Below are 27,986 nucleotides of genomic sequence, written 5' to 3' on the forward strand. Positions count from 1 at the left end.
CTGCTCTATTTTAAATATGGAAGTGCTCATTTTATGTGTTTGTTAACTTTAGAGTAAAAATAATAAAGAAGAAAAATAGATACCAAATTATTTCCATTGGAGATGAAGGGGAGCTACTAAGAACTGGGGATTTCAAGACAGTTATTGTGTAAGAATTGGCACTTGAACTAAGCCTTAGAGTTCTCAAATATGGTGCCTTCTAATGTTTTATTACACTGGTGATGGGTATTTTATATAACACCAGTAGTGTGGTATTACCTATACTGTCTAATACAGGTGCGGGTGTGTCTGGAGGGTTCCCTTAATATAGACCAGTGGTGTTAAATTCAAATAGAAACAGACCACTAATGGTACATAAGAATCCCTGTGGACAGCATACAGACTTAGTTTTAAGATGTAATGTTATCTATATTTTTCTGCATTTTAAAATTTATTTTGTTAAATATTTTCAAATTACATTTGAATCCATTTTAGAGTGCTGCACAGAGTGTTTAACACATCTGATGTTAAGACTCCCACACTGTTACTTCCTCCATAGCCTGTGTCGACACTTTACTCTCTGGGTTTGATTGATCACTCTAATCTGTTAGCACATTGAACAGACAGTTCAGGTTCCCAAAGAAGGATCGTCACTAACTATATCCACTATATAGTTACAATAAGTTTCTCTCAGGGTCCTAGGTCCTAGGTCCTAAGGCTAATCTCATTGAGGGGAAAAAAACTAAACATTTCTCCTCATCTAGCTCTTGAGCTCCCATTGATGTGTATCTATTTACGTAAGCCAGCCACTCACAATAATGATACTTCTAGATCTTAAATGTAATAATTTCCTTAGCAATAAAAAAAAACAATAGCGTATTTTAAAGTAAGTGCATAGAGAATATAATATAATACAAACAAACCTAAGTCATACTCACTCACTAATGCATTCAGTATCTGTAGGGGAAAAGGGACACACACTTATAGAAACCTGGCAGGAGACTACCTGAAGGAGGAAAACCTGTGCCAGGGATAACTCATAAATCTGGACTGAGATGTTGATGTAAGTGGTCTATTCAGGAATGTCTGTCCCACACAAAACAGCTTTTTTGCTGTGTCTCCATTGGTCCTTGCCACTTTCTAGCTGGACAAATCCTCTTTTCTTCTATATACATTAACCAGCTTTTTCAAATTAAATCATCCTTAAAGGGACATTTAGAAAGAGTTGCTTCTTTAATTAAATAGTAGTTACCTTTAAGCCAGAGAACTGCAAAACCCATCAGGCTGGCTATCTCTGGATACTCTGGAGACTAACCTAGTTAATTATTCACTCATTCAGATGCTGTATTGTTCAATCAAAAAGGAGTTTACCAAAAACAACTCAGATTGACTCTCTAGGCAAGACCAAACAGCCTAGCCAGCTCTCCCTAGATTTGCTTTTGACCTCTTACTATTTCTTCAACTTTAAGTGATTTAACTTTATATTTTGCATGTTCTTTGTCTCCTATACCTTTCAGCAGCTTAAATGAGAACTTTTTGGCACTCATTGACTCACTTTTCACCTAAAAGGTAACAACTTTCCAAATTTCCTTCATGAAATTGACAGTAATCCCTTTCAGAGCGAGACTTTCTCCATCGCAGTTTTGATCTATTTTGGGTCAGCATAAGAAATGAAATGGGAATTTGGGGGAAGTTTTGTAGAAGCCGTAGATGACACTCAAAAGGCCAGCAAATGACACAGAGCCTATGACCAAATACTTGACTCAAATTTTACAATAAGGTACTGCAAACATCCCATTACAGGAAAATGAAAAAAAAAATTGGACTTCTCTGGTATAAAGGATGGGTCAAAAAATCTTATTTTCCAGATCACAGGGGTACCAGGCTCATACCCCCTTGATATGGAAGGAAACTGCATTTTTTTAATCATACCCCGGTCTCCAAATATTTATGGTTCCTTTTTTTCACTTTTACCCTCTTTAGATAGAAAAGTTACATCCAAATGAGTTGAGGGACCATAATGCTTTGTAGCTCTATGCCTCAACCATGGCCCTCTAACTGTTTTATGTATTTGAGATGGTTTATTCATATTCTTTTTTTTAATCAACGTTTAATAAAAACTTCTCTGCTTCCATGTAATCGATCAAACTATTTATATGCAAAGATTATTCAATATCTTTCACATGGTGATTTTAGTCTTCATATTTACAGCATATTTCATTTTCTACCCCAAGCTGATTAAATCCCATTTGAAAGTTGCTTTTTCATATACATATTTTAGCAGTCTTAATTAAACCAAAGTTCTTTTCCTATTATTTGCAGTTATCAGATGTTCAGCTGTAACAACAGTAATATCTCCCATCTTTCAACAATTCATTTAAATATTGTTCTCTGCACAGAAGTTCTTTTCTTGTCCGTTTCTTAACTGAATTGCTCTATGTGAAAAGGGGCCTTGAAGGAACACTATTTTACATCTATATAATCATAATTATAATTGCTGTGGATGGTAAGTTAGCTAGGAGGCCATTTAAATAAGCTGAGTAAGCATTAAACTTTAGCAAGTATCAAAAATGTCTGCTCTCTGGTAATCAGTTATACAAGTACTTCTATCCATATAAAAGCTGTACTTCTCCTTTTCTTGAGGAAGCGAGGTTTCACAAAATCAGCACAGAATGCTGAGGTTCTCATCATAGTTTCTTTAATCCCAGAGGACTGAGTACTACACTTGTAAGTTTCAACTCATGGACCAACTTTCCAATTCAAACAACTCCCTCTATTTCTTCCTCTGTATCATGGCCACCATTTTCAGTCCCACATAACACAGGCACAAATGATTACACAGTTTTAAACTTCATCTCTTCTTTCAGAGCATCATAGAATATTATTGTCCTTTGAGGAAAGTAATAACTCAGGCAACATCTTTGCTACATAGCAAAAGGTTTTGTTTATTGCTGTATGAAGTGAGGCTTGTCTCTAGGATTCTATGAACTTTTAAAAATGTCTGAATAACTTTGTCTTGGCTAGGCCATTGATCAGAAAAGTGGATTGTGGTGGGGAGAAACGAAGTTGAGAGAACATGATAAATGGCCAGGGGGGTAGGGGTGGGGTAGGGTGGGGAAGAGGGATCTATCAAACTTAACATTTAAATTGAATTTTTATACATTTATAAATTTTCCATAGGAACATAGATTTAGGACTAGAAGGAACTTCAGAGGTCATCTATCTAACCAGCTCGCTAGGATATTAAGGCTAAAGGATGTTAAGTGACTTGCCCAAGGTCATACAGGTAGTAAGGAGCAGGATAGAATTCAAACACAAGTCTCATTACTTCAAAATAGACTTTCCAAACCTTTCTCTTCTGACAGAAAAACCAGGTTTAACCTGGAAGGCTTCTTTTCTGAAAGTAACCTGTTCCATTTGTGTTTACTTATACTCATCTGAATCTGACTTATTTTTAACTTTCCCCTAGGAGTCTGCACAGGGTACAAAGAGCACTGGACTTGGGGTCAGAAGAGTGGTCTCAGATGCTGCCTCTGTCACTTACTATCCACATGATCTGGGCAAGCCCTTTCACTTCTCTGAGCTTCCTTTTATGTAAAATGAGGTGGATGGACTAAGTGGCCTCCTGGGTCCCTTTCAGCTCTCAAATCTATGATCCCTTGCTACCAAACAAAGACCACCAAGGCAAGGGACAATGAACAAATGTGACATATGTCAAGAAATAGTGAAAAGACTCAAGAATACTATCTCATCTGCAGGGTTCCACCTTCCCCAGGAACCTATACATTTCTCCAGACTAAAAACACCACTCTAGAGCTGAGGCTTCCCAAAACAGTGGGTCAGTCAATAAATCTTTGTTAAATGTCTACTAAGTGCCAGTCACAGTTCTAAGACCTGACCATGCAAATACAAAAAAGAAAACCAGTTCCTGTCATCAAGGAGCTTACTATTAGATAGGAGAAGACAACACACAAAAGAAAATGGAAAAGGGGGGTGAGAGTGGGGGCAGAGAGGGAAAATACTTGGCCCTGGGGCATGATAGAGTCAGGAGGAGTGAAGCCAGTAAAAAAAGAACAGATGGTTGTCCTGGGCCCATCTTAAATGGAGGTTATAGGAGTTTTCCACCCTCCAATAAGAGGGAGGGGGACCCAGGGGCAGAGGGAACTGACTAGCGGGGCTGAAGTGATCTTGTAGGACTACCCTCCTTTATATGACTCATGAGATGGAGGGAAGGGGAGGAGAGTGAGGCCAGATCACTGGGTCTGGAGTCAGGAAGGTCTAAGTTTACATACAGCCTCCAACACTACTAGTTGGATGGCCTTGAGCAAATCATTTAAGCTCTATCTATCTCAGTTCCTTCAATGGTAAAATGGTGTTAATAATAGCGCCTACCTCCTAGGGTTGTTACGAGGGTCCAAGGAGATGACGCTTGTAAAGTACTTAGTAAGATATCTGGCACAAAGTAAGCACTTAATAAATGTTTGTTTCCTTCCTTTCTAGCATAAGTAAAGGTCAAGGTCTTCATTTTATCCTCCTTATTAATGATGTCAAACTCAAACAGAAATGGGGCAATAAACTGGGCATAGGGGCGGCGGGGTGGTATAGTGGACAGAGAGCTGGCTCTGGAGTCAGGAAGGCATCTTTCTGAGTTCAAATCTGGCCTCAGACACTTACTCTGCAATCCTCAGCAAGTCACTCTCTTTGCCTCAATTCCTCCTCTGTAAAAGGAGCTGGAGAAGAAAATGGCAAACTACTCCAGTATCTTTGCCAAGAAAACCCCAAATGGGGTTGCTAGACTCAGAAAGACTGAAACAACTAAACAACGGCAAAAACAAACAAGGATTCTTGCTAGTAACATTATGTATGTTCTGTTGTATTTTTATTTATTTTCTCAAATATTTCCCAATTACACTTTAATCTGCTTCAGTCTGCACTGGGGCATGGCATCTATATTACAGACATTCTTACTCTTAGGTGCAGAGTTTCCTACTATTCTGTTCTTTCTTTCCACTTCTGTCCCATTGCCTCCACATGTGGGTTCCTCTCTCTCTCTCTCTCTCTCTCTCTCTCTCTCTCTCTCTCTCTCTCTCTCTCTCTCTCTCTCTCTCTTTCTCTGTCTTTCTCGCCCCCACACATACCTCCCTCCTTCCCTCCTCCATTTTTAGCTTAGCTACTTCTGCTTATTGTCCTCCACTTTCCCATCCTTAGGAAAGTGTTACTACTGCTCTTAGGCTAAGAGAGAGCCAGAACATGTATGCTGTTAGACCAGTTAATGTATTTCTAGTTTTTGGTCAGCTCTATAGCCTCAACTCTTAGGCATACAAATGGGTACCTAAAGTAGCTTTTCTCAACCAATGGTCCCCATTCATCATTCCTTGATGGGTTAGGAAAACTTAATTCCAATCCAAGGGGGCATAAGGGATAGAGTGCTGGACTTCTAGACAGCAAAATCTGAGTTTGAATACTGCTTCAGACACTTACTAGCTTTGTGATCCTGGGAGAATCACTTTAATATTTTTCAGCCTCCATTTCCTCACCTGTAAAATGGGGATAATAAGAATAATCCCTACCTTATATGGATATGAGAATAAATTGTGATGACATGTAAAGGTCTTCTGAGACCTCGAATCATCATATAAATATGGCTATTATTATTTACCTCTTCCTTGCCTCAAAGAGGGGGAAGGAGTAGTGGAAGTAAAGAATACTTTCAGATTATTTTCTTGAGTCTTTTTGAAGTTCACAGAAAAACATATAAAGCACTTTCCATTTGTCTTCCTGACAAAAATCAACGAAATGACTAGAACAAAGGCTGAAAATTACCCTGAAACTCACAGAAGTCTCAAAAAAAGCACAAAAAACCAATGGAGGGAATGGGGAAAGACTGGCAGATGCTTCCACAAACTCTGCCACAGCCTCAAAGGTTCATGTGCCCAGTATACATTAAAATAAACAATAACCCCAAAGGACAGAGCAGAACTGTATGCAGAAGCTGTATACTAGTAGCATTACAGAAATAGTTATTGTGCACATATACATTTTAGTAACTGGGTAGAAAGGGGAAAACATGTAAGTGGGTACTGGGCTTCCCCCAAAGCCACAATGTCTCCAAATGTTCCAATGAGATTACAACCCTGAGACAAGCACCTTAGCATAATTCAGTCACTTTAGATTGAGATCACCCAGATCTCTACTAGTTTATTTCTGTGGTAGTCTATCCAGAGTTGTTCCTATTTTAGGGGTAGCTCACAGTTCCACACCATACCAGGGCAAAAAGGGGAACTAATTAGCACTTTTGCTATAATGTCCACTTCAAAGGAAATTTTCCTAAACTAATTTAGTTACAAAACACTTGGCTTTGAAACATTCGGATGGAATCCATAAATGCTGATGGGGATAGGAGTAGGGAGAGAATAAGGATGTGTCCGACATTTCCCTGGCATAGAAAATGGTTAGGTAAATTTGGTAGGAAGAAAATGAGGGTGTAGGGGGGCAAGGTATGAAGAAAGATGATGGTACACATATGAGGTAGAAACTCAAGAGGGATAGTATAGCATATGTCAGAGTATATATAAAGAGTATATATAAAAAGAAACACAGTATATATAAAAAGAAAATGAGGGGTATGTGTGTGTGTGTGTGTGTGTGTGTGTGTGTGTATCAAGCTCAAACTACTGGAGTCAGGGGGGTGGCAGAGGGCCTGTGTGTCACACTGTTTATGGGAAAGTATAATAATTGATGACATTTATATGGTGCTATAAGTTTTGCAAAATGGTTTTCAAAACATTATCTCAGAAGATACTCCCAACAACATTGTGAGGTACATGGTAAGCCTTATTATCCCCACTTTACAGAGGAAGAAACAGGTTGAAGAGGTTGTGAATTGTCCAGGGTTATTTTGCTACTAAGTAAGTGGATTCAATTCTAGGTTCTCTGACTTCAAATATAGTGCTCTTTTCACTCCACCATATTACCTTTCCATGTGTGTCAGATACTGGATACGAGGGGAGATGGTAGAGGGTTTGTATCATATGCAAAGCATGATGGAGGATTATGGGGGAAGCTAGTCAAATAAGCTATGAAGGGGGGGGATTTGATGGGTGTGAGTAAAAACCATATGTATGGTAGGAGGGGAAAAGTGGGATATGAGTTTTGGGGATAATTCTTGAAAGAAGATGGGGAATTGTGAAGCAATTATGCGGGTTGATCAGGATACAATGTGAAGGAATATAGTGGTGAATACATGTGAAAGGGAAAACAGCTAGGACTGGGGATACGGAAAGGGAGGAGGGATTGAAGGGTTGTGGTAGAAGTAGGTCTAGGTCAGGGTTATGATAGGCAGAGAGAAGATTAAGAAAAGTCCAATTTCTTGTGTTTTCCCATCCATCCCACCTCTTCCCTAATACCTGTACAGGGGCAATCTCAGAGCCAATACAAGCTTATTTTGAATTCTAAGTGGTATTCCCAACTCCCACCATTAGAGTCTCTATTTAAATTGCTTGGAACTTCAGGATTTTGCAGGGGAAAAAAGGGAAATGCTTTACTAATCTAACGTAGGGCAAATGTTGGGGGCTTAACCTAGTACCTTTCAGTTTTACTCCTGGGGTGAGATAAGCATGAACCGCGAATAGCATGATGGACGTAGAAAGAACTTGAAAAGATTGTCTAACATAAAATAACCCATTAGGTTATGAGCTAAAGCAGCTAAAGGGCTCTCCCCTCAGACCAAGAGAAGACAACAGGAAATAGCAACAGTTTAGCAAAGACCTAATCAGTCAGTGGTAGTAGAAGGGACAGCTAGGTGGTACAGTGGCTAGAATGCCAGACTTTGAGTCAGGAAAAATCCTTTTCCCAAGTTCAAATCTAGCCTCAGACACTTAGTAGCTATGTGACTATGGACAAGTTACTCAACCCTTTTGCCTTAGTTCCTCATCTGTAAAATGAGTTGGAGGATGAAATAGCAACCCCCTCCAGTGTCTTTGCCAACAAACCCCAAATGGGATCAGGGCTGAACAACAACAGCCCAGTAGTGGGCAGCAGAGAGCAGCTCAACAGAGAAAAGCAGAGGACTTCGGATCAGCAGGGAGAAAGTAGCTTGCCTGGGGATATCACAAGAGGACTAGAAGTTCTGAAGGGCAACAGCCATGTTGGTTGCCTGAATTTCTTGTATTTCTTATGCAAGGAGGAGGGGAGGCAGCATTTATTAAACAGCTATTATATATTAGAAATAGTTCTGAGGGTTTTACAAATATTATCTTATTTGATACACACAGCAACCCGAAGAGGGAGGTGCTGTTATGATCTACTCTCCCTCAGTGGTAATCAGATGAAAACATAGGTTGGTGGAATCTTTCTCATTTCCTGTTTTATGTTGTTTGGTTTGAACTCATGTCTTCTGGTTGGTCAGCAACCAGTAGAAATTTGTGAGCTATGGTTCTGAATACACAATGTTCACTGGAACCATGTGAGAGAGTGCCTATCAATCAATAAACATTTATTAAGCACCTACTATATGCCATGCACTCCACTAAGCCCTAGAGATATAGAAGACAGGCCTTGGTCTGAATCATCCAGAGTCGAGAATCGACCCCAAACATCAAGGAAATGTTAATGAGGAACAGATGAAAAGTAGCAAGTTGCTTTGGTGACTACGTTTGCTCAGAAGGGGGTAAGGGAACAAATGGAATTCTTGATCAAGTTCTACACTCTTCTCACCAAAGCCTCTCCCCTATATTTACTGTAGGAAACCTTAAAAAAAAAGTTTTCTTTTCCTTGTGCTTCATAGAGAACCTTAAAAGGTGGAAGCCTAACTTTTGCCCTAATTGATTGCAAGCATATACCTGCAGAGGACTTTGTGTACTGGTCTACTTTAAGAGAGGAGTGTCTTTTGAAGGCCACCATGTTTCCCTAGGGGGTCCTTCCTACCTGTAAAAGGGTTTATACCTTGGGCAAGGGCCAGCTAGTGGATTTAGCCTGGAGGTGAGGACCAGGTGCGATGTTCACAGTTGGAGGTTTTCCAGGGCAACACTTTAGAAGGACAGCAGCATGGTTATAAGCCAATTCCTCCCTCTGCTAATTAAATCGTCTGCTCCTTACCCCTAGACTCCCCTCTGCAAGACTGAACAAAGACAGCCCTGCAGAAATGAACAGTAACATTGTCTTCTCCTGAGCAAGGATTGTACTTGACGCTGTAGTGAAAGTATTGGATTTAAAAGTTACAGGGCCTGTGTTCAAACCCAAGTGACACTGGGCAAGTCATGGCCTTTATTAAGAGTAACAGTTTCCTCATCTGTAAACTGGGGGTATTGGTCTAGATGACCTTTAAAGACATTTCCAGGTCTAAATGTAAATTACATACAATATATACAGAAGAATATTGAGAATGTTCTTATATAGGGCACTGGGCAGCCAGGAACGGAAAGAAACAAAAGTTACTAGGTCTGGGATTGTAGCAGTCTTTCATCCCTTTCACTCTTTCATTTACATATTGCACCTTCCTAGCTAACAGCAGCTGCTACCATCTGACTTGCACAACCAGGCACATTTAGAAAAGGCACTGCACCTACTCGGAGAGAATGATCTCCAGGAAGCTAGTCAGAAAGTTATAAATGGTTGAGCTTAATTTCCCAAGTCTAGATAATGTATAAACTTCCTAGTTACATGGAATTCATGGAGTGAAGGAAGAGCAGGTTGGAGAGCCGTTAGCTCACAGCACGACCTCAGGTTTCTGTGCATAAACTTTTGGAGATGAATGCAAGCATTGTGCTGTAACAATACCAAGGCCGCGGCTCCCTATCCAGTAATCAGCTCTCCGACATTTGGATCCGTTTAGGCGATAGGGGTATCTCCTGTGTTGCAGTTATGCAACCTCATTCTTGCAGCGCCAGTTACTTCCTGTACTTCTAGCTGTGCCAGATTCATGCAACCCGCCCACCGCAGGCTTCAATGAACTGCCTTCCCAGTTCTCCATTAAGAACCACTTGAACCTTCTGGGATGAATGCTGTGCACCGCACAGTCCTTGCGCTGCCACCACCACTAGAGTTCCCGAGTCCTGGGGGATTAAAGCATGTGGAAAGGCAATCCAAGGCGGGGGCAGGGGGGGTTTACGGGCAATGCCACCCCAAGAACAGTAGGCGGTGCTGTTGGCAGGGTCCCTCCCCTTCGCCCCCACCAACTGGAGATAAACTCTAGCCAGTTCCGTTCCTAGGGCTAGAAGAAAAAGCAGGGAGGGGAGCAAGGGGGTAGGGGGAGAGAAATCTACTGAATAGTTTAGCCGGAGGACAACGTCCTGTCTTGCCCCTCAAAGAGCCTGGAACTTCCACATGCAGCGGCAACGTGCTGCAACAATGCCCACCCTCCAGCAGCGCCCAGTGCGTGGAGCTCCCCCTCCCCCTCCCCTGCCTTCTGCGAGGGCCAAGAGTTTGGAGCGCGCGCATGCACACACACACACACACATACACACACACGTACACACACACACACACACACACACACACACACACACACACACACACACACGAGGAGTGGGCTAGCCAATATATCCCTCCGCCCCCTTCCCCAACCCAAGTGACTTGACAACGATTTGAGAAATGAAGGGAGGAGGGAACTACTTTGCTGAAACTTGCTCGGCAGCGCACGGCGGCAGGCTGCAGTGATTCTCCCGGAGGCTCAGGTTCTCCTTTCCCCTCCCCACCCTCTCTCTCTCTTCTCTCGCCCGCCCTGCACCCCTGCGGGGCTCCGGCTCTTCGCTTGCCTCCCCACCCCCCAAAACTCCTTTCTCCCGGGACTAGCAGGCAGCCTCGAGGGACTACTTGTCATCGGCCGTCCCCCGGCGGGGGGCCTCGGGGAGCCGGGCTGCGCGGCGGCCGCGGCCGCGGCTGCGGAAGGAGCGGGCGGCGTGCGTGCTTCCGCCGCCTCCCCTCCCCGCCCCTCCCCTCCGGTGATTCCCCCTCGCCCTCCCCCCGCCCCCCGCCAGCCTCTCGTCCCCGCCCCCCTCTCCTGAGTGAGAGAGAGGGAGCTCGTCCATGGCAGCGCCACCGAGCTCGGGCTCGGACCGCCCCGCTCCCCGCTCCCCTCCGACTCCTAACTCGGACCTGGCGCCCCGTTAGGGGGGCCCCTCCGCCCGCCCCGCGCTCTCCCCCGCCCCGCGCTGCCTCTCTCCCAGACACACTCACCGCCCCCCGCTGCCCCCACCCCGCACTGGAGGAGTCCCCGCCGCTGGATCGCGTCTAGAGGAATCCGCCGCCCGGGGACCCTGCCGGCTCTGCCCTGCCCTGCCCTGCCCTGCCCCGCAGCCCCCGGAGGAGCCGAGCCGCCGCCGCCCGGAGAGGCGGGCGATGGTGGGCGCGGAGCCCGGGCCGGGCAGCCCGCGTGCCTGAGCGAGACCCGCGCCGCGGAGCCGCGGGCGCTGCCCACCCCGGAGCGGGCACCGGCGGGCACCGGCGGGCGGCGAGGTCGGCGGCGCAGCCCAGGACCGCCGAGATCGTGGCCGCGGCCGCCGCCCCCCCGCGGGGCGGCCGGGGCTCCCGGCAGGGGAGGAGGGGGGGGCCGCTCCAGGGGGGGTGTCCACCATGGTGAGGCCCCTGACCCGCTCCTCCCGCGCCCCCCCGGCCGCCGCCTCCGGCCCCTCGGTGCCGCCGCCGCCGCCGCTGCTGCTCCGCCTCCTGCCGCCGCCGCTGCCGCTCCTCCATCTCCAGATCGGATCACGGTGAGGGAAAAATGAGCGAGGAGACGGCGACTTCTGACCACGAGTAAGCGAGCCCCTTCTGCACCCCCGAGGGGTTGGGGCTGGGGGGCGTACGGGGGACACCGGCCTGGGCTTGGGGGGGAGGGCCGGAGGACATCCGCCGCCCCCGTCCCTTCGCTTGGAACTGGTTTCCTTGGGGGGGAGGGGGAGGCTGTCCTGACTTTTGGGGTGAGGGTCCCCCCCACCCCGACAAGGCGCGAGTTGGGATGCGTTGGGAAGGACCCTAGTCTGTCTCCCCACTCCCCCCTTCAAGCGCACCGACACGCACACATCTAGAACATTCATCCTTTTCCCTTTATAGCTATTTCACATGGAAACTCATGTGTGGGAGCACCATCCTGCAGCAAACTGCTCCTGAATCTTAATTGGATGAGTCAGGGACTAAATACAGATTAAGGCCCCCCCTCTTTTTTTCCTTCTTAAGATCCACCTATAAGGTACTTTTCAAAAGTGGGGGTGGGGAGAGATGCTGAACAATTTTAGGTTGAAGAACGAGTAAAGGGAAAACAGGAAGGCATCTCTTTATTGGGGCTCTTTCGTCTGTGGCTTAGACTTGGGTTTTATAACTCCATCAATGAGCTAGACTCCGGGATTATTTTTCTTTGAATGGTATCCCTTCAGGACATTCTTGTCAGCCGACCCAAAAGGAAGCACGGATGGTTTAACAATATTTACGCTGCTGAACATGTCGATGATCTCATTCATTAACTTTTCTTGACGAGCTATCGTGGGTGAAGGCTGTACTTATTTGGTCATTTATTTGGTAGGATTTTGGACATTTAAATCCTTTAACGTCGGATGCATGGTGATTTGGTGCTGCAGTCAAGAGATTTGTTTGGTTTTTTTGGTTAGGGACTGAAAATCCTCTGCAAAATTTTATCATCTTTTCATCAATTTTCAAAGTTCACTTTTTCGTTCCATTTCTGGTTTGTTTTCAGTCGGAAGAAATATTAGGGTGGGAGAATTGTCATTAGGACAAATTCCTTTAAGCACAATGTGCATTCCTGAGCATTAAGCTCTTGGAGAGAGGATCGGCCAGCTCTTCCAACCTTGAGGCCTGTAAAGCACGGAATAGCTGGAGAAATAGAAGCGGCAGCGTGGAGGAGAAAGCTCCCGCTTGTGCTTGGCGGGGGGAGAAGGTGGACTGCTGCAGTGTCTGTGCAGCCCAGGAGCACAAGTCGCCGCCATGTTCTCCTCGTCTTTTTGTGAATCGCCCTTATTTGCATAGCACAAACCTCATTCATAAAAAGTAATTAAACCACCAGCACCTTGGACATTCCGAAAGCATTTGTCAAGGAAAGACGTGCTAGGCTTCTCGCTGTGTGCCTCCTAGAAAATATCGGAATTGAAGAAGGAAAGGGAATTTGAAGTTTTAGGTCAAATTAAAATACACACACACACACACATACACACAAACAACCACCCCTGTTCACTGCATGTTGACACAGTTATGTGGGAAATATCAGTTCGGGGAGGTGCTGGCATCACGTGATCTACTCCATTCATAAAATACCTGGCTGTCCATTCACAGTGCACTGCACTGTCTCTCAGCCTTCAGCAGATTAGACCTGTTTTGTGAGACTCAAAAGATCTTTTTTCAGAGAATGCTTCTGGAGGAAAACCACTGAGCTACCCAAAGAGGTTTTTTGTTTTGTTTTTTTAAAATGTTGGAGGGTCTCCACACAAGCCATTTAGACTAAAACATCGGATTGAATTTTAGGGAAGGGGAAGTAACTCTTTACTTAACCAAGGCCATATTTTTAAATGAAAAAGTGATTTCCTTTTTGTCAATAGCTAACAGAAGAAGCAAGTTATAGAATTTGGATAGACGTAAATGTATCTCTACTAATGAAAACAGAAATTCTTTTTAGGTTTCCTGAGGACAGGTGGAAAGCATAAATTGTATTGTATGTTAATCAGTTGGTCATATTAGTACTGACAGTTCACATAAACTAGTGAATATTCTCAATTGTTTAATTTTATTTCAATATTTGAAGTATTTTGAATTAAAAATAATTTGACTTTTAAACTTGAAAGATTTAGGTATTAAATATTTAACATTAAATATTTTAAAATATTTAAGCCATATAATAGAAAAAATTTTTAGAGGCTAAGTCTTGTTAGAATAATGCTTTTTGCACACTTGTCTGGGTCTATATCTACGGGACTAATACTGATGTTGATAGGACAGAAATAACACTGTATCCTTCCATATTAAAATGAGAAAGATATGCTGTATTTTCATAATGAAGCTGGAGGTTTTGTATTCTGCTTTAGAAAAGGGTGTATACTTGCAGTACATTTTTTTCCCTAGATAGTAACATTGGGTGGCAATGAATAAGTTAATTGTGATGTTCAGTTTTCTAGAATGCATTTGACATTCAAGTAATCTAATTGAAAAGTTATAGGTTGTGTTTTACTTAAAAGGGCATATTTAAATGACTGAATGACATAGTATTATGCTCTACTTGTAATCCATGGGGAAAAAAACGATTAGGCATAAAGGCAAAAAAAGTGTTTAAGGCCTTGCTTTTTTGTTTTGTTTAAAAACAATAAAACGATGCCTTGAAACACAGATTTCATTATTTGGGGGAACTTTAATAGGTGTTTACTCAGCCAGGCCTAGGATTTTAATTACAATAGGAAACCGTGTGCTTAGAGTTTTTTTTCCTTTTCTCTGCGTAACCAGGTGGGGAGGAAAAACCCCATATCACTGGGAAACCATTAAGCTTCTCTAGTAAGAATAGTGCTGGGATGTAGTCACGGCCTCCAAAGGCAGGCCTCATTTTGCAATTCTTTCATCAGATATGCCATGCTTCTTCAATTTAGAGTTGTATTCCTAGGAAAGGATTGGTTATTTAAAAAATTATTAGTTATTGAGTATTTACTGTATATATAAAGCATTGTGTTAATAACAAATCAGATTTAAAGGAAAAAGGTTACATTGGGAAAATAAGAATGAAAGCTACATTGTGTGGTGTCTTTTTTATCATAAGCACACCTAAAACTCAGCTTTCTAATTTTTCTTTATGAATGATAACTAGAAGCCTGTAATGGTGTGTGTAAATGGATGCTGTGGAATAAAACATGGCAGTTTTTCTGAATAGAGGTTCAGGTTGAGGTACTTGAAGCACTCGAAAAATCTACTCACATATAAAATGACAAGTTGATAAACATTTATTTTAAAGAAATTATTTAAAGTAATAATATTCAAAAGTAAAATGTTTTGCTAATTTATTTAGCAAATTCCATTTTGATTTCCTGATTAAAATATATTAGGTAATATTTAAGCAGTCATTGGATATGATACATTTTCCCTGTTCTTGTCAGTTCATAGGATAGGTTTTTTTCAAAAATTCGCTGGAATGTTAAGCATGAAATTATCTGGTATATTATAGCCAGGAGCGATGTAGTTTTGCTACTCCTACATTTCCTTTGATAAATTCTATGGATGAGGATTATTTGCAATTGATTAGAATTAAGTTTCTAAATATAATGTACCTGATGGACTCATCCAAATAGCTTGAACCATGTTTTCTAAAGCAAACGTTTTACTTGAGACATTATTGTGCTTTGAAAAGAAAATGCTACTTTTGGTTTCAGAGGATCTGGATTTAAATCTTAGCTCTGCCACTTAATAACTGTGACCTTAGGAAAGTCCCATGATTTCTCTGAGTCTCAGTTTCCTCACCTCTGATGAGTGGGTTGGCCAGAATGACTTCTGAAGTTCTACCAGCTCTAGATCTATACTCTTATGTTCTTCTGTAATTGTTCTTGTATTTTATGATAGAAAAAAAATATTTTTCTTTAGAGGGTCTGAAGACCAAACTGAAATCTCTGTGGAATATTTGGTGATAAATTGCCATTAAGTTTTTGCTAATTTAAATTCATATTTTTCTAGTTTATTGTAAGGTATAGTTTAAAAATTGCTACAATTCAGTTTTCTGTGTGTTGAAATCAGTTTGCATTTTCACATACTGTCAAGATTCCAAACCTCGGTGGTGGGATCCTATTGTTATATTAGGTAGCATTGTGCCAGATTCTGGGGACAAATGCTTGATTCCCAACACCTGAGTAGGGAGAGAGGCATCTTAAAAAGGCTTTTATTTAATTAAAAAAATAATTTTAAAAGAAAGATCATCCTTGCAATTAAAAACCAAAAATTGTTTTATTTTTGATATTTTGCCTCTGTTGTAGACATGCCTTTTATCAATAATGGGGAGCTTGTATGGTGGTCTGCTATTCTCTGATAAAAAAATTACTTGTCCTCCCCCCCTAAAAAAACCTCCACCAAAACCATTTGTCAGGCAAAATTGTAATAATTAGATACCCTTGCACTAGGGCAAAAAATGAACTGTGCTTCCCACAAAGAGCAAAAGATAAAGTTCTTTTCTTGCCTCTCCCTTGTGGTACTCCCAGACTTTGTAGAGTGAATAGACTGAGTATAACACTTTGAAGACTTTTTTAGAGCTCCAATTTACAGGAGATTGTAGGTAGAGAGGAAAATTAGAATTGCTTTAATTCTTTGGACTACTCAGAGAACAGAGGTTAGTAGGGTTGACAGTTGAAAGGCTACCAATTGTTGGTAACAAAAAAAATCAGTCAGGGAAAAAGGACTAATGTCCTAATTCCAATGATCTATAGCTTTGGTAGAATTGAAATTTGTTAAGCTTTTTCCATTTTGGGGTTATGTAGGGGAACTCTTCCTCTAGTCCCCATAATAATAAAATGTTAGATCTGAGAAGTAAGAGGTCCTGAGCTTAACCCTCTGAACTCACACAGCTCACTCACTAATGCCATACAATGTGTTCGTTTTGTCCCATGGATGATTCCTTGATACTTTAGTCACTTGATAGGTAGTTTGGAAAGGTCAATGCACCTACATTCAAGAGACCTGCGTTCAGATTTTGGCTCTAGTGCTTCTTAATTTTATTACTGTTATTTTATTATTATGCAAATTGTCTAGCCTCTCTAAGCCTCAGTTTCCTCATATGTAAATTAGGTTAACAGTACTTACTCTACCTCAGAAGAACTGTTTTAAGGAAAGCACTTGGTAAACCTTTAAGTGCTAGGTTGCCTTCAAACACCAAATATGGTAAGATTAGTAAAAGATTAGTAAGTGGTATAAGGAGAAATAAAATATGTGTGTGTGTATAATACACACACACATACATAAATTATTTTAAAGATGATTAATTTAACTATCTTATGAGAGAAAACTGTTGATATGTTTTTTGTGACAAGTTAGTACCTAAGTTAGTACTGGGCACTAATCAATTTTTTTTGCAGTAGATTTTAATTGATTTCCCAGCCTCATCTCTCCCCTCTCCAATCCATCTTCTATATACTTGCCCAAAGCATAGATCTGACCAAGACAGCCCCTAGGTGGCGCAGTGGATAGAACGCAGACTTTGGAGTCTGGAAGAGCTGAATTCAAATGCAGCTCCTGATACCCTGATACCCAAATCACCTAACATTTTTGGCTCCATGTCCTCAACTATGAAATGGAGATCGTAATACACCTACCTCGCCTGCTGAGAGAAGCAAATGAGATAATCCTTGTAAATTACTGGTACGTAGTAGGTGCTATATAAATGCTAATTGTCTCTTACTCCTCAGTGTCTCCCGTATCTCTCAAGCACAAGGGTTCTTAACTTGAAGTCTATGGACTCCCAAGGGGGGTGGGGGGCGTGGTTCAGGGGCCCATGAGCTTGGATAGCAAAATAGTGAAGTCTTCATTTTTGCTAACCTCTGACTGAAATTGAGCGTTCCTTTTACTTATTTAAAACATTATTCTGAGGAATTCATAGGTTTCACCAGATTGCCAGGTTAAGAACCCTTCCTCTAAGAATAAACGACCCTTTTTTTTGATATTTAAAGCCCTTGGTGAGTCTAGCTTTATTCTACCTTTCCAAGCTTATTTCCCACCACTCTGTCTTACACCAAACCAAACAGCCTGTTTGCTGTTTTTAGTGTACAATGTTCTTCTCTTTTCTCCCTCTCCTCCTACCCCTTTTCTCTTTGTTTTCTTTATACATGAACTCCTTACGGATAAGGACTGTTTCACTTTTCTTTGTATCCCCAGCATCCAACATAGTGCCTGACACAGAGTGGGTTTTAATGAATGTTTGATTGATGGATACATTTGCTCCTTTAATTGTTCCAGCATTTAGGCAAATTTAAGACAAGCAGAAATGTAGTAATTTGATTGAAAAAGTAATTTGAAGTTAAAGACTCTGAGCTAAATATGGGGAAAATTAAGGTTTATAATTAAAATTTGAGGCTTTGAGACCTATTCTTTTGGACTTAACAGCATGTGAAGAAGTATTGCATTGGTGATATGTTACAAATGGAGAACTATCCAACATTATGAATGTAATTATTGGCTTGAAAGAAGATGAATAAGAGTTGAATATAAGTGAGCAGGAAGAGCTGCTAGTTGTAAATACCAACTTGAGCAATTCTGAGAAGAATATATTAACATTAAACCAGTTCACATGCTTCATTTAAATGCCACCAAGCAAAACAATCAGAAAAAAATATTTTTACTTTAATTGCAGTTCGCTTTTTCTGAATTGCTTAGCTTATCTGTGCAGTTCATAATAATCAATCTAGTAAGTGCTGTGCATTTAACTCTTTTAAAAAAATCAAGCTTGATAGTTGGAGACATGAACCTTTTCTACTTTATTTCACTTTAGTACTTCATTGAAAAATATTTTACTATAAGTGTATGTCGCTTAAGATACTAGAATAAAGAAAAACAACAATTTCTACGTATAGTGCTTTAAAATTTTACAAAATACTTTCCACAGCAATCCTGTGAGGTTTGATAGTGCAAGCATTAACCTTATTTTAAAGATGAAGAAACTGAAGCTCAAAATGAACGATTCTTCTACAGAGATAATCCAGGAATTGTTGGAAATGAGATTTTTAACCTGACTCCTAAATTTGGTGTTCTTTCCAATATCATGCCTTTGGTTAAAAGTTAATAAGATTTTTTGGGATGTACCCCTTGAGCTGTTTTCCTCACCCTCAATTTATGGGAGCACCAAACTTTTCATTTCAACAGACATTTATTAAGTAAGCACACCTACGTACTAGGAATCCAAATAGAGATGTAACAAAGCCTGTGATCCCAAGATCATGGACTAATGAAGGACTTACAGTCTAACTAGAGTTATGTTTATTTTTAATATTTTTTCTTACATTTTGAGTTCCAATTTTCCTCTCTCCTGTCTCTCTCCCACTCATTGACAGAAATATACTGTCAGTTATACATGTGAAGTCATGTAAAACACAGTTACATTTTTTCAAAAAGTGAGTGAATATAATTTAACATTGAATCATTGGCCTGGGAGCTAAATTGAGATAGACTGAATTTAAGAGAAAATTGATATTCCTGTCATATGGGTCATGTTTTTCTTTGGATTTCTGAAACTTATGTTCCATATATCATCTCTGTTTCTGAATTAGTAGGAATAACTGATGAAAATTTTCTAGTGATGATTTTTTTAAAACTCTCTACAAGGCATTCTGCCTTAAAATATTAAATGTCCTTCCTCTACTAATTCTTTTCATAAAACCTTAGAGTAGGGGCCACAGAGTACGTCCAGTTCAACACATACTTAGATAAAAATCCATCCCATCTGCAATACCTCTTACAAATACTTATCAGGTCTTTGTTTAAAGACCTCCATTGAGGGGAACATTTACTCATGACCCTTGATTTGAGTAACTCATCATCTTCAGAGGCAGTCTGTTATGTTTTTTGGACACTTGTAATTTTTAAGGTTTTCCACAAGTTAAACTTAAATTTGCTTCTTTGCAACTTGCATCCGTTGTTCTTTCTTCTACCAAGCAGAATGAGGCTGATCCCTTATAGACAACTGTCATTTCTCCCTCCCCAAGTTTAATCTACAATAGGCTAAATATCCCCATTTCATTCTCCCAACCCTTACATAGGAATGAACTTGAGACCCTTCCCTGGTTGGCCTTTCACCTTATCATAAGTCTTACTAAATGTGTCCAGAAATGAACGAAACATTCCAAATGTGGTCTAGTGAGCACAGAATACAACAGAACTATCACTGTCCTCCTTGGACACTATGTTTCTTTTAATGCAGCCTATTAATGCATGAGCTTTGTCCACATTATTATTCTGTTGACTTTTATTGAGCTTGCAGGGTACTAAAACTCATTTTTTGAATATCAGACCATTGGACCCAGATGGCTTAGGAGGAGAAAGTGAGGCTGGTGACCTTGCACAGCCCTCCCTCACTCAAATCAAAATCAACTGCAAGTCATGTCATCATCTTGATGTCATGGTCCTCTTCGAGAATGAAGGACAAATACAACAACAACAACAATTTTTCACACAAAAATTATCTATATTTTTAGCCCCAAGTGTAATCTTTAACAAAGACAATTTCAGAGAAACCTAGAAAGACTTGTATGAACAGAGAAGAATCAGAATGATATATACAGTAGCTACAGCATCGTAAAGACAAATAACTTCAGAAGACTTAGCTTTTTATCAACACAGTGACTGACAGTGATTCCAGAAGAGCCATTTTGAAATATTTTGGTGATGGACTCAGTGTGCAGATTGAGATATGTGTTTTGTATATGGCCAACTTGGGACATTACCAATTTGGGACATTCCCAATTCAAGGAATTGTTTTGCTTGACTGTGCATACTTGTAACAAGAATCATATTTTTCTTTTTCCAGTGGAGGGATAAGTAGGAGGGAGAAAATTGTTTTTTATTAATTTTCTTAAAAATAAAATTAAAAAAAGTTGTTCAGAGGACACAATTAGGAGCAGTAAGGGGAAGTTATTGACAAGCACTTTTAGGTTTGATATGAGGAAAAGCTGGAGAAAGCAAGGCAGTTCCTGAAAAATATCTCTTTCTGCTTTATTGACTAAACTAAAACCTTTGACCATGTGGATCACAACAAATTGTAGCAAGTCCTCAAAGAAATGGGAGTACCGAATCCACTTATTTGTCTCCTGAGGAACTTGTATGTGGGCCAAGAAGCAACAGTTAGACCCAAACATGGAACAACTGATTGAAGATTGGAAAAGAAGTACAATGAGACTGTATATTGTCACCTTATTTATTTAACTTGTATGTACAGTATATCATGCAAAATGCCAAGCTGGAAGAATCCAAAGCTGGAATTAAGGTTGCCAGAAATATCAACAATCTCAGAAATGCTGATGATACCACTCTGATGGCAGAAAATGAAGAAGAATTAAGAAGCTTCTTGATGAGGTTGAAAAAGGAGAGAGTAAAAGCTGGTTTGAAGCTTAGCATCAAAAAAACTAAGATCTTGGCAACTGATCCCCATCACTTCCTAGCAAACAGAGTGAGAAGAAATGGAAGCAGTATCAGATTTTATATTCTTGGGCTCAAAGATCACTGCAGAGGGTGACTGCAGCCATGAAATTAAAAGACCTTCTTTGGAAGGAAAGCTATGGCAAATCTGGACAGCATACTAAAAAGCAGAGGCACCTGACCAGCAAAGGTCAAAGTCAAAGGTATGATTTTTCCTGTAGCAATGTGTGGCTGTGAGAGTTGGACTATAAGGAAAGCTGAGCACTGCAGAATTGATGCTTTCAAATTATGATGCTAAAGAAGACTTTTGAGAGTCTTTTGGACAACAAGGAGATCAAATCAGTGAATACTTAAAAAAATTATTTGAGGCTGTTCGCTGAAAGGTCAAATGCTGAAGCTGAAGCTTAAAAACTTTGGCCACATAATGAGACGACAAAACTCATAGGAAAAGACTCTGATGTTGGGAAAGATTGAAAGAGAAAGGAAAAGGGGATGGCAGAGGATAAGGTGGATATGTAGTGTCATGACACAACAAACATGAACTTGGACAGACTTTGAAGAGAGAGTGGAGGCTAGAAGGGCCCAGCAGGCTGTGGTCCATGGAATCGTGAAGAGTTAGACACAAGTGAATGACTGAGCAAGAGCAACAAGGAAAAGCTTACTTTTCTAATAGATTCCCTAAGTGGAACGGACTGCCTTGAGAAGTAATGGATTTTCCTAATACTGGTCCTTTAGGAAAGGCTCAGTGATCACTTGTCTGGCATGATATAGGAGGATATTCCTCTAGAGGTATGGGTTAAACTAGATACCTTGTATGTCCCTTCAAGCTGTGAAATTCTGCAGTTCTGTGATTTATACCTATTCAATTTCATCTTATTTGATTTAGCCTAATGTTCCATAATATGGTTTTCTCTCTGGATCCTGCCTCTGTGATCCAGTTTGTTAGCTATCTACCTAGTTTGTCTTACAAATTTGAAAAATGCCTATCTGTCCCTTTTTCCATGTCATTGATCTTTACTATAAGCATAAAACTGAATTTCATCTGCCTTCTCACTGAGCCAGGAATCCTGCATCTCTCTAAGCTTTGCTTGTACTTTGCTTTTGATGGAATTAAAAGCTGCCTTCTTAGAGGTGGATGATCTGTCCTGCTGGTAAATCCTGTGGAGTTCTCATTTTTTCATTTACCAGCTTCTGTATTTCCCCTTCATTTTCATCAAACTAGTCTTGGTGTTTGCAAGTGTTCTGACCCAGATGAGCACATGCAGTGCTGTACACCAAATCTCTTAAAGCTTCCCACTCCTTTTCTGCTCCACTATTGCCAACTAGGTCTTGCCTCAACTTTTCCTCCAAGTCAGCAACAAACTGTTCCCGCTCAGAGAAGAGCTCTAATTTGTTGACATTGATTCTTCTGGTAGTCATTTTGCCTTGGGGTTGGCACTTTTGATGAATGCGAATATTTAGCTTGGAAAGGATAAGTCTATGATCAGTCCAGCACTCTGCAGCACACATTGCCTTTGTCATTCTCACATCTTGTCTGTCTCTTCTTACAATCACATAGTCTATTAGATGTCAATGTTTGCTGCAAGGGTGCATCCGTGAAGTTTTATTGCATTTAGGTAAATGAAAAACAGTGTTGGTGATGAGAAGGTCATGTGATACACAAGTCTTCAGCACAAATGACCATTGCTGTTGCTATTTCCAACTCCATTCCTCCCTCGGACTCCCTGCTGAGTCTGGTAGTCTGAGCCTACTCTAGCATTAAAGTCGCCCAGAATCATAAGCTTGTCCTCTTTTGGCACATTGATGATAAGAGTCTCTAGGTCTTCGTAAAATTTTTCTTTGACCTCATCAGGATCATTGATAAAAACATTAAATAATACAGGATTATGTGCAGATTTCTTAGGACTCTCCACTCGAACTTTTTTTAAGGTTGATTCATTTCTACATTTATTAAGTGCCTGCTACATATTAAGCTCGGAAAATATTAACATAAGTTTGCTTCCTAGTTTGGAAAAGTGGTTAGTTTCAGATCTCGTTTACAGAAGAGATTATGTCTATTTTCATGAGAGTAGCACTAACAATTAAGATTGCTTTGAGTGTAGTCACTAGAGACTTGTGAGGGTGATATTTTTTTTTTAAATGTTGGTGTAAATGGGACCACTTCTTTGTTCTTTCCCTGTGAGCTAGATAAAATTAGACTGTGGATTAGATTTAGCTCATAGTTTTGAGGTACCCCATCCTAAATTTAGGCTGAACACATTGAATAGTAGTTAAGATCCTTATAATACTATTAATTTTTAGAAAACTGCTTTAATAAAATTTATGACCCTTTTGCTACAGATGATGACTTAGTACTTATACTAATTGATGGCATAGTCCTTTCATTTAGAAACTATATTTTGATGATAAGAATTGTTATTTGTAAGAAACCTGTGAGAGTGATATTTAATTGTTAAGCCTATTATGAAGTGACTTTAATGTTCTTTGTAAATCAGAGATTTCTTTAGGGTAGATTTCAAAAAGTTCTGTTTTATATGAATATAATATATGAAAACATGATTTTCAGGTTTAAATGTTAAAATTGAGTATTTTCCTGTTGGAAGAATTAGATACATTCAGAAATGTTATGGCATCTTGAACTAGAAATTATAACTTAAGTGCAAATTATATTGGATTTCTGTCTTGTCATTAATTTGCTCTGTGACTAAAATAGGTATCAAATTGATCATTAGATATGGACCCAGTTCCTCTGACTGCCATCTGAGTGATTGACTTTGGGTATTAGATTAGATGAGGGATTAGAAATCAGCTTGACTTGCAGTTCTTTCATAATATGAGTTTCTTCCTATATGTGTGTGTGTGTGTATACAGATATATATATATATGTAACACATGTATAATGAACCCTTTGCTTTGGAGGAAAATACATTTTAGGCTTACAAACCACTTCTTTTCCTATTCATTCCCTACTGCCCAAAGCAGCTCAAGCTGCTGATAGGGTGTCCAACTTGACCTACATAACCTTAGTCATTGATTTGATTTCTTGCTGCTGCCATGCTTCCTGTCTACCCTATCCCCTCAAGACCAGTCTCCTTGCTTCCTATCCTTTCCTTTCCTTATGACTTGCCAAGCCCCCACCCTCCCTCCCCTCAACTCAGCTTTTGCTTCAGTGCTGTTGAAAGACACAATAGTGCTGGCTGAGTCCCCTACACATTTGTATCTAATCTAAACTAGGTTCTCACTGCTTTACAGTAATCTTTTTACTCTTCTCTGATTGATTTGGTGTCATGCTTGCCACAGTGGATGTTTCATACCCTCTTTAAAGCTCCCTTTCAACCATCTTCTCTCCCTTTTCTCTCACAAGAGAGCCTCTACTCATTTTAAAGAAGTGGTCCTTCTTGCCAATACCAGTCTCTCTGTTTGGGCTCTTTCATTCCCTCTGGGAGCTTGCCCCTTCAATTATCAAATTACCTCTAATCTTTAGTCCCTCTTTATCCCCTGACTCCTTTTTCTAATACCTACAAATATTCCCAGATCTATCCCATCTGTGAAATTCCTTCATTTGCCTGCTATCTCCTCAAGCTGTCATCCTATATTTCTCTTCCCTTTCACAAACTCCTAGAAAAATCTCTTTGACTCCTTGAAATCAGACTTAAGTTCTGCTTCTTGACAGAAACTGCTCTTAGTAACAACTCCTTCTTAATTGTTAAATTCAGGGGCTTATTCTTAGTCATCCTTTTTGTATTCTCTGTTGACTATTTGTTCTTCTGACACCTTTCCCATGGGTCTTATGTTTCTGGCTCCTTGGTGTCCTTTGCTGGATTACCGTCCATGTACTGTGGTTTGAGTACATTCTAAGGCTATGTCCCAAGCCATTTTTTAACCTCCCTTTATTTCTTTTCCTGATGATCTGATCAATTTCCATGGATTCAACTCAATGCAAATATCTCTGAATCTTACCTAGGCCTCATCTCTCTCCTGCACTCCAGCCTTTCATTACCTTGATCATTTCCACCTGAATGTCCCACTGGCATCTCAAACTTAACATGGTCAAAACTGTAACATATCTTTTCCTCTTAAGCCTACATTTCCCCCTATTTCTGTGGATGATATCAATCTAGTCATCCAAGTTTGCAACCTCAGAGTCTCCATCCTCCATATCCAGTCAGATACCATGCCTTGTCTATTCCACCTCCACCACACCTCACATCTATTCCATTTTCTCTGTCCACTCAGCTATCACTGTAGTGGCTCTCATTATGTCTTCCTACAGAATGGCTCTAAGTCTCTTCCCATCTTTCGAATAGCTGCCAGGTGATAATTCCAAAGAACAGGTCTGATCATCACTTCATTGGACACACCATTGCCTCTTAGATAAAATACAGTTCTTTGGTATCTAAAATTCTCTATATTCTGGTCCCAGCAAAATGTTTTCTCATACTTCTTTAACATTCTTCTCCTTCTTAGTCATACTCAACATGGGATCTGCTAGATGGTGCAGCTGATAGCGCTAGGCCTGGAGTCAGGAAGACTTATCTTCTTGAATTCAAATCTGGCCTCAGATACTTAGGCATTTATGTGACCTTGGTCAAGTCACTTGACCCTGTTTGCCTCAGTTTCCTCATCTGTAAAATGAGCTGAAGAAGGAAATGTCAAATCACTCCAGTATCTTTGCCAGCAAAACCCCAGATGGGGTTATAATCAGACATGATGGAAACAACTGAATAACATGCCCAACATTCATCTTTCTTTCTCATAGCCTGAAATGTTTTCCCTTTTACATTTCTGCCTAGTTCCTTTATGACTCTCGAGTTGTGAAATGTTTACAATGTCAGATTTTTAGTTATGTTGATTAGCTATGTTGCTGGATTTTTTCCCTCATTTTTTATTATGAGGGACGTCTTGAAGGAGGTGGGACAGGAGGAACATAGGGGAAAATGTAGGAGATTTTAAAAACAAAAAGTCATCAAAATCCATTAAAAGAAAACTTAGCTCAAATGCTAGCTCCTACATTAAGTCTTTTCCTGAGCTCCTCCACCCCACTCCAAATTGTTAGTGCTATTACTTTATTTACTTTGTACACTATTTTCTTAGCTGTATATGTGTGGCATGCTCCCAATAGAATGAACTATGCTCTTCCTTTTTTTTTATCTTTGTAAAAGGCACTTAATAAATACTTGTTGTTATTGCCTTTCCAAGGTAACAATTAACTTATCTTATAAACTGGTACCAGCGTGCTAATGAGGGAAGGCTATAAACTCGTTAGGCTTTTCCTTTCAGGTCCTAGGCCACTTGTGCATTTTAACAAGTGCCTTTTTTGAAATAATTATCAGTATTTGGTTATTTCATTGTATTAACTTGTGTAAATAAAGTAATAAAATTGTGTCTTCAGTTAAGCAGGAGCTTAATAAATGTAAACTGAATTAAAACCCAATACTTATGGGGTTGTTAAAATCTTTTCAAACAAAAATTGAAAAAATAATTGACACATTGTGATTTGTGTGGGTGCTTTCTCCATTGATACAAATTATTATACTATACTTTTATGGGTAATTCTTTCAGTTGCTATGAGTTAAAAAAAAAAAAACCTTTTAGTGGCCAGTCTTATAGTGAGCCACTAAATTTAGTCCAAGTAAACAAGTATTTATTAATAAGATTTTACAATGTGTAACTATGTTACTAAGTTCTAGGAGTACAAAGAAAGGCAAAAAGCATAGTCCCCAGGGTTAAGGAATTTACCTTCTAATTGAAGAGGCAACAGGTAAACAGACTATCTACAATAAAGTACGCACATTGTAGATAGAAGGCAGTCTGAGAAGAAAGCATTAACAGCTAGATCTTGTCAATATTTCCTAGAGTGGGTGGGATTTGAGTAGAATATTAAAGGAAATCAAGAAACTAAGAGTGTGGGGTGCCAGGCAATGCCAGCCTAGTACAAAAGTGCAGAGGTAAGAGAGGAAGTTTCATGTTTGAGGAGTAGTGAATAGGTCAGGATTGTTGGAAAGTGGGTAGAGGGAAGTACTTGAAAGGTAGGAAGAAGCCAGGTCATAAAGAGCTTTCAATGCTAAAGAGTTTGTCATTACTATTGGTAATAGAGTCCCAGAGGAACTCCTTGAGAGCTTTGGGGTAGGGGGGAGGGGTTGACATGTCCAGAAATAAACTTTAAAAAAATTTTGTTAGTGGTGGATTGGAGTGGAGAGAGACGTGAGTTGGGGAGATCAGTTAGAAGATTATTTCAGAAGTTCATTTGAGAGGAGATAGTTATCTGAAATAGGGTGATAGCTCAGTGGAGAAAGGAGAATGAACAGGAAAGATGTAAAGGTAGAATCAACAAGATTTGACTACAGATTGAATATGTGGTATGAGTGTAGAGTCAGGATGACAGAGATTGTGAGCTATGGTGAGGAGGATAGAAGTATGGAATTTTGGAAGAGGGGAGGTTTTGAGGGTAATGCTAATGAGTTCTAGTTGGACACAAGTTTTAGATGTCTATAGGACATAAAGTTTGAGGTGTTTAAAAGGCATTTAGTGACATGAAAAGAGACAAGAGTTAGAAATACAGATCTAGGAAGATGATAATTGAACCCATGGGAGCTAATGAGATCACCAAGAGAGATTCCTATAGAGTGATAAGAGGAGTAAGTCCAGGACCGAGTTTAGGTAACACCCACAGTTTAGCTGATCCTTAGAAGTCAGACATCTTCTATTCCAAGAATAACATTCAAAGTTTTTCTAATTTGATAGGACCTGGAAAAGGTAGTTTTCTACTGAGTACTCTACAAAGGCCTTGGAGTCTTTGAGAACTGACATAACAAGCATGACATAAGATTTTAGTGTAGGAATGAATAAAATACACATATCTCCCCAAAAATTATTTTCATAATGTTACTAAATAATATTTATCCTTTAAAAGGTTGATAGTC

The 27,986-nt window shown here is 40.3% G+C and overlaps 1 protein-coding gene across 2 annotated transcripts in view; it reads left to right on the forward strand.

Moving 5' to 3' along the window:
• The first annotated feature begins 10,386 nt into the window (after positions 1-10,386).
• SPRED1 (sprouty related EVH1 domain containing 1) overlaps positions 10,387-27,986 on the forward strand; it is a 125,849-nt gene continuing 108,249 nt past the window's right edge. Inside the window, exon 1 of one of the 2 annotated variants that reach the window (XM_072625569.1) lies at positions 10,387-10,652. Coding sequence is in view for 1 of the 2 variants with exons in the window: in XM_072625567.1 (XP_072481668.1) it covers positions 11,699-11,730 (32 nt within the window). In the remaining variant the exon portion in view is untranslated. Of the gene's footprint in view, positions 10,653-11,566; positions 11,731-27,986 lie in introns of those variants that run through there. The other variant, XM_072625567.1, reaches the window with a different exon arrangement.

This window comes from Notamacropus eugenii, chromosome 7 (assembly GCF_028372415.1).
Source record: "Notamacropus eugenii isolate mMacEug1 chromosome 7, mMacEug1.pri_v2, whole genome shotgun sequence".
NCBI lineage: Eukaryota > Metazoa > Chordata > Mammalia > Diprotodontia > Macropodidae > Notamacropus > Notamacropus eugenii.